General features: G+C 46.5%; 1 protein-coding gene across 1 annotated transcript in view; it reads left to right on the plus strand.

Annotated features, from left to right (window-relative positions):
- TNIK (TRAF2 and NCK interacting kinase) overlaps window positions 1-10,423 on the plus strand; it is a 121,073-nt gene that overhangs the window by 68,681 nt on the left and 41,969 nt on the right. Inside the window, 3 exon segments of the mRNA XM_031055481.1 lie at window positions 2,810-2,985; window positions 4,571-4,637; window positions 5,493-5,697. Of these exon segments, the coding sequence (XP_030911341.1) occupies window positions 2,810-2,985; window positions 4,571-4,637; window positions 5,493-5,697 (448 nt within the window).

The raw sequence follows: 10,423 nt of genomic DNA on the forward strand, positions 1-10,423 counted from the left end.
GCCACATGCTGGAGAGACAGCACTGCCCCCTGTTCCCAGATGGGCTGAGCTCACAGAGGGAAGCTTTGCCTTAATCCTTTAAATTTTGCTTAATATCTTATTGCTTGTACACCCATAAAAAGGAGAAGAGCCCATGGTATGTACTGACAGCACCTGGGGCAACAGCAGCAAATATTTTATTGCTGACAGCGGAGTGAGAGGGACTTGGAGTTCTCTGCTTTGGATGCATGGTGTTGGGGTTTTAGGACCAGCCTAAAAACTCACCCTGCTTTGGCAGGAGGCATCTCAGTTTGGTCAGCCTGATCAGCTGCTCCAGTACCAAACCAGGAGGAGAGGGACCATTCCCAGCTGGCTCTGCAGAGGGTGTCAGATATTCTTGCTCTCTTTGCATGACCTTTTGAGGATACAATTAGTCAGCTGAGAAAATAGTGTAGGTGCTTGTTTTCTGCCAGATCACCAGTCTGCTCCTTTGTTATCCTCACTCCTACAGCACAAAGAGGATTGTGAGACTTGAGAGTTTATTTTTCATACAAAAGTGCTGTTTATTCAGCAAAGACTCCCTCAGCCTCCAGGCAGAGGGGAGCTGATGAAAGCAGATTTTGAGCAGGATGTTTCCCCATGTCCTTAAGGTAAAAATGGAGCTGGGATGGAATTTATATTTTAGTCCCTGCCCTGCCACCTCAGGGTGTGCTTAGCTTTCTCAGCTGGAGGTTTTTGGGCCTTGCCAGGATGAGTCCTAGAATTCCCATCCCAGGAAGAGAGGAGATGTTTGACCAGGCTTTCGGGCTGGTTTTCACAACCACAAGTCACAAGAGCAAAGCAGAATGGAGAAAGGTTCAGCTTGAGTTTGTCCTTGCTTTTGTGCACAGCAACACATAAATAAAAGTACACTACATGGGCAGACCATCTTTTTCCTTGCATGTAAAAGTAGTGAAGGGACTCCAGCCCCTTTGAGGGTAAGTCAGGAAAGCCAAGAGAGAACACTGGCATGGGAGCCTGCCCTCAATTAAAAATTGCAGAGAGGAAAATAATTTTCTTGCTTGCTAAATCCTCAAACCAGCTTTTGAAGCAGCGCTGTGTTCCATTGAAATTAAAGTCTTTGGTGTATCATTTTCTTTCCCAATTAAAGCCAGCCAGCAATGAAGCTTTATTTTCCTCTTCCCCTGGTTGCAGGCAAAATGAACTCAACTTTAGTGATTTTGTTCCCATAAACCTTCTCTAGCCCTGCATTGTAAAAGACATGAAACCTCTTTGTTAATGAGGTGATATTTGCACTGTGGTACCACTTCTCATCCAAGCAGCTGCAAAAGCTTTGCAAACATTGATTTAAGCTTTACAAAGCCCAGGAGCTGGAGGAATGTGTGTTTCAGGAAGGTGGGCTGACCTGGGCCTGGGAGGGGATGAAACGTGTGGTGGAATCCTCCTGGATCAGAGCCAGGGAGAAAGCCCTGGTCCTCAGCTCCACTGAGGGCTGAACTGTGCCCTGGAAAGGCTGGCTTGTTTGAGGGAGGGAGATGGTGGGAAATGCAGCAGCCTGAGCTGGAAATGGATGGGAAATCCTTGTCCATAGCTGCTCAGGTGTCTTAGGGCATCACAGGGCACTGGGACCCCCATCCCATCACTTCCAGGAGGATAACTGGGTAACTTTTCAGCTGCTTCACCTGTACTCTCTTTGCACATGCTCTGGACCACACATCCAGGATGGAGTCTCTCCAGTTTCACACCAACAAGGGAAAATCGTATTTTAAAAGTGTATTTTTTTCTTTTTGAGCATCACATTGATTGTGCCTTCTGGGTACACTGATACACTGAGTTTCTCAAGGCAAGGTGGGGAAGGCAGATTTGCTCATTAGTAGAGCTGGAGGGAAGATTTAATTGGATCCAGTAGCATATTTTATTTTTTGCATCTCAATTTGTATGGATTAGCACTTGAAAGATAAATCACTTTTAGTCTGACAGCTTAAAAGTAAAATCCCTGAAAGCTTATTGTTTTACTTCTAATGCAATTCTGTAGTATCTGTTGGCTTCTGACATTAATTTATATTCATTTTCTTATTTGCTAAAGCAACATAGACTACTGTAGCCTGTCAACATCTTCCTTTTGTAAATCCCTGTTCTCTTGAGTTTATAATGTGGTGAAATTAGTTCCAGGAAAACTTTGGATATGCAGCACTTGAGACTAAGACAAATTTGTTTATTAAAGATTTGGCTGAAACTGTTTTAGCTGAGATTGAGTGTGACTTTGTGGGCAGGGAGGAAGGCAGGGCTCTGTTCCCATCTCTATCAGAAGAGCATGTCCCAGTCTCTTGGATCAGGGGTCTGGGGCTTGCTGGCCCCCCAGCCCTGTGGGTTGTGAGAGAGCAGGGAAGGGCTGCAGGCAACAGGATCATCCAAAAGTTGCCTGAGCTCTACCAAGCCCTGCAATTTTGGGACTTAAATCTGAAAAAAAAAAAAATTAACCTAACTTGTCCCACTGAGCTTCACAAAGATTCTTCTCTTGAAACACTGCCTGGGGGCCATAAAATATGAGAAACAATCCACTCAGGCATTGTGTCTATATCTGTGTGTGTTGTATCTCATTTCTACCTGCAGTTTCACAGGTTCAGAGGGAAGGGAGCAGGAACACTGCCTTGCTTTTTCTTGGATGCCTTTGGTGACATCTCGCTTTGGTGATTCTCTGGTCATACTGATGGTTCCCAGCTTTCTGGGATAACAAGCAAGAACTGAGAAAAACCTTCTCAAACTTTCTAACATGAGAATCGATACATTTACACTTACTTCTATACCTTCCTTCCCCGTTCTTGACCAGGTCTAAAAAGTTTCAGTCCTTCATTGAGAGCTGCCTAGTGAAGAACCACAGCCAGAGACCAACCACGGAGCAGCTGATGAAGCACCCCTTCATCCGGGACCAGCCCAACGAGAGGCAGGTCCGCATCCAGCTCAAGGACCACATCGACAGGACTAAAAAGAAACGAGGAGAGAAAGGTCAGTGGACAAGAGGGGAGGGTTAGTGGAGAAGAAGCAGCACTCTGAGCAATCCTTGACTCTGCCATGTGCTCAGATATCTCTGTCTGGGCAACCTGTGACCTGTGCCACGTGCTTGGGGATATCCCTAGTGCAGACCAGGGCACGTCCAGACAGGTGAAGCTTATGGGTAAAAGAGGGAAAACGAAAAGGAGTGGGTTGCCCAGTACTAGTTCCCCTTACTCAGATGGCTGAGATTGTTTGCAATCTCATTAAATTCAATAGGTGTGAACCTTCATGTGGTTTTGGGGACAGATTGTTTTGTGTGGTTTGATTCCTCTCAGTCGTTGAAATGAAAATAAATACCTGTAACTAAACAATGCGTGTTCATGCAAAGCAGACAGGTGACTGTCATTAGAGTTAATCAGTGTTTTTAAATATATTTCTTTTCCTAATGAAAAATGATGCCATTTTTTAGGCCAGGTGGTAATTTCCACATGGAACATCCAAGCTTTGATTCATTAAAGCGTGTGTATAAAATTTACGTTTGCATAGATCCGTGCTGGCGTGTGGGAGGGTGAAGCTGCTAAGCTGAATTTTCCCCAGCTCACGTATTTCATGCCAAGTGTGTTGATCTACGTGACATCCCTGCAGCACCAGCAATGAGCAGAGCTGTGCAAACCAACATCCAGATAAGACCCTTGCCCCAAAGCAATTCCGCTGACTAGGAATAACCCATTAAACTGAATGTTTTCAGTGAACTCTCCAGGCCCTATCAAAGTCCTCTGCAAGAAAGATCAGATAGCAGAAGAAACTTGTTAAAGTATTCAGCTGCTTGTGAACTGAATTTTAATTTGAAAGCTCATTTGTAGGATCCAGCAAATTAATATGTTGCTATTTCTCCTCTTATTGGTAGCGGAATTAATTTTTCATGTGTACCTTCCAGCCCCTTGTAATAGATTTCACTACAATCAAAACAATAAAATGGGATCCCAGTGAAGTATTAAATGTGTTTAGTCTGGCAAATGAAGGTTGGACCCTAGAGATGGAGAGTAATTGGATAAATGCAAGTCTTTCTTTGACTATAATTCCCTTCATCCGATAAAGATGATATCCCAGCAGAAATTGCAGTATGTAACACAACATTGCAGTGAGCTTTTATGTAGATATCTTCATTGCCTGGAAATTACATGGATTTGCATAGGAAGAGCATATGTTTAAGGAAAGAGGAGCTGGTGCCTTCAGAGCCTTGGTTAAATCCCACCTTCCCGTGGCTGTGGCTCCAGTGGCTGGTGGTGCACCTCCTGTTGCAGAACCTGAAGAAGGGGGTCACTCACTGTCATATGGGGAAAAATTCTTATTTTGTGGACACCCCCATCTTTACATCAAGGCGCTGTGGTTGTCAGGGCTGTTGCCCACTGTGCTGGTGCTTCCCTGGCCTTGTGGCCCCCATAAAACCACAAAATGCAGAGCAGTAATGCTGCTTATTCTTGGTCATGCAAGGTAAAGAGAATTGGCTGTTCTGCCTTCAGAGCTCTGGGGTTTTCAGCCACTGGAAAAACAAATGAGTCCAGCAAAGGGCACTGATGAGCAATTCTGTTCCTAGATGAGACAGAGTACGAGTACAGTGGAAGTGAGGAGGAGGAGGAGGAAAATGACTCTGGAGAGCCAAGGTAAGAATCAGCATTTCATTTGTGCCCTTACATCCCTTTAGCTATGCATAAAATCAGCTTGGATCATGGGCTCATATGAACTGGAAATGGAAAAAGGACATTCTGAGCACAGAGTCCTGTTCCCTGGCAGAACAGAGGGAATTCTTGCTGCCGGGTGGTGCGTGGGTATGAACTGATGCTCTGGATCACCTTAACCAAAAGCTGGGGAAGAAAAACCCCATTGCCTGTGGGATCTGCAGCACAACATGGTGCTGTCATGGGAATGTGGATATTGAGATGTGGAAAAATGTGAGGTGAAATTAAAAAAAATCTTTAAAATGTGGTTTCTTACATCCAAGTGTAACTAACTCCCTGTTTCCATGTCATTTTTCACCATGAAACCTCCCAGGTGCTGCTGCAAGCACTTGTAGGGCTGGAACTTTCTTTGCTGACATTTTTCAGAGCCGTTGTAATTAGTATCAGGTTATTCCATTATTTCTCTGAGATAATGTAGTATTTTAATAGCTGGCAGTGATTCATGCTAAATGTGCTTTGTGCACAGCTAAATATAGTGCGTGCCAGCCACTGCAGCACCAGAGGCTTTGGTTAGAAGCTTATTGTAAAGGAACCCTTTCCATTTCCAGTGAGTAGATGACCGATGAGCCATGAGCAAAGAAAAACTAATTGCCATTCTCCACCTGCACAACCTGCCCTGACACCTGCAGGTCCCCATCCCTCCACCCCTGCTGCCCAAGCTCTGCCGGATGCTCGGATGCTGTTGGGATGGAGGGGAGAGGGGCCACGCTGGGAAACCCTACAGGGACAAGAGGCTCAAGGCTGCATGGAGGGGAACTTTAACGCTTCTCCTGCGTGCAGCTCCATCCTGAACCTGCCCGGGGAGTCGACGCTGCGGCGGGATTTCCTGCGGCTGCAGCTGGCCAACAAGGAGCGCTCGGAGGCGCTGCGGCGGCAGCAGCTGGAGCAGCAGCAGCGCGAGAACGAGGAGCACAAGCGGCAGCTCCTGGCCGAGCGGCAGAAGCGCATCGAGGAGCAGAAGGAGCAGAGGAGGAGGCTGGAGGAGGTAACTGGCCAGGGCTGAGCTGGCTTTGGGTGGAGCAAGCAGGATTTCTGGTGGCAGGTCCCAAGGGACTGTTGGCCTCCTTGAGCCAGGTCTGGTAAGTTCTTGGAGGTGTATTACTCACCCAAGATAGCTCAGCTACCTTTGGAGGCATAAAATCAGCAGGATGGCTTCTGTCGCAGTGTTGGAAACACAAAAGTTTAATAAAAGGCAAAATAACAAATAGATAAAAACTGAGCCAGGTGCAAGAGATTCTTGCTCCTGGTAAAACACCTCACAAAAGTGATTAGTTTCTTTGTTCACTTCTTTTTTTAGTAAATTGACTTTTAGGCTGCTGTCCAATTGGCTGTCCTTAAGTTTGAGGTGAAGTTCCCTAAGCCTATGAAGTGGCTTTTTCACCTAATTGAGGAGAGAAACTTCTGGGCTTCTTTCTGTTTTGAGGGGACAAAGGATGGTTTTGTCACTCTGTCAACAAGGGGCACATTCCTATAACTGTTCTCAGGTGGTTTAAGGTCACGTGCTGACCTCTCCAGTCAGTAACCCCAAACATTTTGATGCACTGGTCAAGCCCCTCTGCTCATCCTTTCGGTGTAGCCATCTCCAGCCACTCTCCCCACCATAGCAAGTGTTGCCAACTTTTGTGAAGGTAATAGTACTGGTTTGCTGTAAATATTCCAAACCTAAAGGGGTCCCTGGAACTACTGAGCAGAGTTAGCCCATGACTGGGGTGACAGCTGTGTTCAGTCGAGGTGTGCAATCCAGCATCTGTCAAGTTCATTATCATTATTTGCTCCTGTGGACTGTTACAGTGGAAAAGAAACCGAAAAGCTCAATTTGCCCTATCCCTGGATCCATGTGCCATTTGTGTCCCATTTAATCCATAATTTCAACTGCAGTCTTACAGTCCCTGCCAATTAGAATTTCTCTTGCAGGGGAGGGGCAGATGCCTGCCTGACTTGTGCAATGATCCATATGTGCCCTGAAGGATAAGATTTCATTACCCTTGTCTTAACACACCAACCACAAATGCAATCGGTCTTAAAATTATCCACCCCATTTAAAATCCAGCTGCAGGATTTGACCTTGTGACTTTGGGTGTCCCTGAGCTGCTCAGCCTGGCCATGTGCTCTGGAGGAAGTGCTAGCTTTTGCTTTAGCTCCTGGTTCTTGTATTGAAGAAGTTCACCAAAAATAAAGGGGCTTTTGCTCATCTCTTGTGACTTTTGATCGGGTTTTTCAAAGAGGCACCCATTGCCTTGCTCTGAACTCAGCCCAGTGACTCATTGCAGGGTTCATACATTGAGGGTCATTAAATTAGCTTTCTGAAGAGGTCACCAATATGTCTGATAAAAGGGTTTGCAGTAAATGGACTATTAAAGCATCCACCCCCTTAATTTGCACGAACAAGAGGTCTCCAATCTCTCCCTGTGCTGGGTAATGCCTCAGGCCAGGGGCACAGACAGGAAGGAATTTCAGGCAGCTGATGGTGATGATGGTGGTGGTATGTCCCCTCTTCGAGGTGGTCCTCTGAGCCCCTCCAGGGCAAAAATCAACACAGGCAAATCCCAGGCAAAGCGTTTTTTCAGTCTGGTAAATATGTTAGGTCTGTGTGTTGTCAGAGCACAGAGTGTTCAATACTTTGTAGGTCAGGCTTTGCTAGAGCCCTGCACCCCATCCCAAAGCTGGCAAGCTGCTTTGGGAGAGGACAAGGTTTGCACCCCAAAATCCCCTGCCCCAGTGGGTGTTTGTGAGGACTGTTGTAAGGAAGCCTGGTTCTGCCTTTGTCTCAGCCTGCTTGCTGCAAGCAGTACAGGGGCAGAACAACAGCAGAATAAAAGCAGACACCAGATTAACTGCAATCCTGTAATGAATACAATGCTTGCTGCTGTATTAATATGTTCTCTTCACATAGAAGAAAATTGTTCTCTTTGCTGCTTCCCAGGCAGGTTTTGAATGGAGGACTAATCCCTTTGCTGAGCAGGAGAGCTCTGCCCTGAGCTACAGAGTTGCTGCCTTGCTGGGCTGGGCTGTGCTCAGTCCCCTGGGCTCTGCCAGTTCCCTTCTGTTGTGTCCCCAAGTCATTAAAAGTTAATGCCACCATAGCCAGTATTTAAACCCAATGCCTTTTCTAATGGCTTTGAACAGCCCCTTCACCCACTGCCTTCTTCCCAGCTGCCTTACAGTTTTTGGACCTCAGTTAAAAGGGGGATATGCTGGAGCAAAGCTGGCCAAGAGGCGTTGGCAAGCTCCTGCCATGTCAGAGGAGTGGGGAAAGGCAGGGGGGCTGTGGCTGAAGAGCATCCTCTGCCCCCTTGATGTGATCTGTCCCACGGGCTCAGCCAGGATCAGGGCAGATGCTGGGGCCAGCTGGCAGCTGTGATAGCCCCAGCATCTTCTCAAGTGCCCATTTCCTCGGGTCCATCTGGCCAGGTTTAGCTTCACCTGCATCCAGCCAGAGTGAAATGAGCTCTGCTCTCTATTAGACATGGTTTGCGTGGCGAGCAAGGAGCAGCCGAGTTGCTATGGTGAGGATTAAAGCTGGAGTCCTTGAAAGAGGCACAGACCTTCTGTTGCAAACGTGGTGGGTTGTGGCAGTGGTGGGGACAGATGCTCCCCAGCATGGCTGGCTGTGGCTTTGCCAGCTGCAAGGTGCCCTGAATCTGAAAAACCAGAAAATCTGTAAGTGCAGAGATTAGCAAGTAAAGTTTCATGGCTGCTGCAGGGATATAGTTTGGATATCGTTTGGTCTTTGCCCTTGCTGGGTATTTTGGGGCAGGAGGCCTCTGTTGGGCAGCCACCAGCAGCTGTCACAGTTGTGCTGAGTTTGGTGTGGCTGTCCCAAGGCTCCCAGCACACTGCATGGCTGTGGAGTGCTGCTCCAGCCAGGCTGCTGCTGTTGGGCCTCCCTGCTTTTTCCTACACCAGCTTTGCACTAGCTTTCATTAATGACTCTTGGCCGGGGATTTATTTTGGTTAATGGGAGCAGGATTTCTTCCATGCTACTATATGGTCTGACTAAGATGGGGTGTGCCTCCAGCAGGCAGCAGTGCTACCAGCAGATCTCTGGGGGAACAGACCAGTGGAAGACTCAGATTACTGTGTTTTCAAAATAAATTTGACCTTTAAAACACAGCAGAGCAGCCGGGACAAATAAATCCTTGGAGCTGGTGGCTTTTGGGTCTCCTAAGTCAGCCTGTTCAAGCTGCCAATTGTATTACTGTGTTTACAGAAAGAGCTCCTACTCATCATAAGATGCTGTGGAGGTGTCCAGGCCAAGGGAGTGAGTTGGCATTTGGGCCCAAGTGCAGCTCCAAAAGGATTGATGTAGAAGGATGCCAAGTTCAGAAATGCCTGGAGTTAATTTGTACTGGAGATGAACAGCAAAAGAGCTGAAGAAAGGCCTTAGTGGGATAGCTGGCCCATTCCCCCATCAGTGCAGACCTTCAGGAGGTTTGTTTGGTGGTTTTCCATTGCTGTCTTTAAATACTGGCAGGGGTACAGCTCCTACCCTTTCTCATGTCTCGTTTAACAGCACTCAAAATGAACAAATCACATTTTTTCTGTCACCTTGATCTTCCTAATGGGGATTTCTGAACCTCTCACAAAGCACCTCCCACGTTAGGGCTTTTTTGGGGAAATCCACCATCTCCTGATGTTGCTCTAACAATAACATCAAGTGCATATAGAAAAAAAGTCAAGTGAGGAGTCTTGTGGAAGGTATTTATGGCCTTCTTGGTGCCCTGGAGACCTTGCTGCCATCCTTTGCGTGTCTCCTTCCATCTGTTGGACATTTGGGTCTCCTTTTTCAGGAGCTGACCAATTTCCTTCTCTGAATATTTTTCCAGGCAGCCAAAGAGATTTAGATTTGCAGCTGTCTTTAATTGCAGTGGAAGTAAAAATGCCCAAGCCAGCTTTGAAACCGGGGCTTTCATGGGAGCAGAGTTGCAGCTTTGTTTTCCCTTTCACAGAAAGTTGGTCTCATGAATTCAAAATTCATGCACCAGAACTAACCCTCAAATTAGGAAATTAAATATCAATAGATCCAACAGCACTGCAGAAAATGTTTGTGTCATGCAGGAGGGTGAATAGGCTTGAATATATTTTAATTTTTCCCTATATATACATATATTAGATATATATAGTTCCCTAATCAGGCTTCCATTTGTTGCTGGCACAGAATGAGCCTTGATGCACTGGTTTAACCACCAAAACTCCAGCTGAGCTGTAGGAATAGCACATCCTGGGGTCAGGAGCTTTAGGGGTTCTGCAGGACAAATCTCTGTGCAGACCCCTTGGCAGCAGTGGGCAGATGGAGTCAGAGAAGGCTTTACATAACCTCATTTTTCTGCCAAATTGTGGATTTTTCTCCATTCTAGGTATAAAATGAAGGTCAGATCATTACAGGGAATGTACCAGGCAGATCTAAGCATCTTGCTGTTTTCATTTGAGGTTCCAGTTAGGGCACTTACAGGGCTGGATGTTCAAGGGATAAAAAATTGCTCCTGTAAATGTTCACCAGCAGAACACCACCAACTAGAAGCTCTTATAAAGTGATTCCAAAATAAAAAATTCAGCACTTAGTTGTAGGTAAATTGAGGTTATCTAAAATGGTGGTTTGTTATTTTCCTCTGCATGTGCAGTTGTCCTATAGCTTGTAGGAACCTTGTCATTAAGATGGCAGCCCCCTCACAGGTGTGTGGTCCATGGGGACACTGCAGTGGTCCCAGCAG

This window comes from Geospiza fortis, unplaced genomic scaffold (assembly GCF_000277835.1).
Source record: "Geospiza fortis unplaced genomic scaffold, GeoFor_1.0 scaffold172, whole genome shotgun sequence".
Classification (NCBI taxonomy): domain Eukaryota; kingdom Metazoa; phylum Chordata; class Aves; order Passeriformes; family Thraupidae; genus Geospiza; species Geospiza fortis.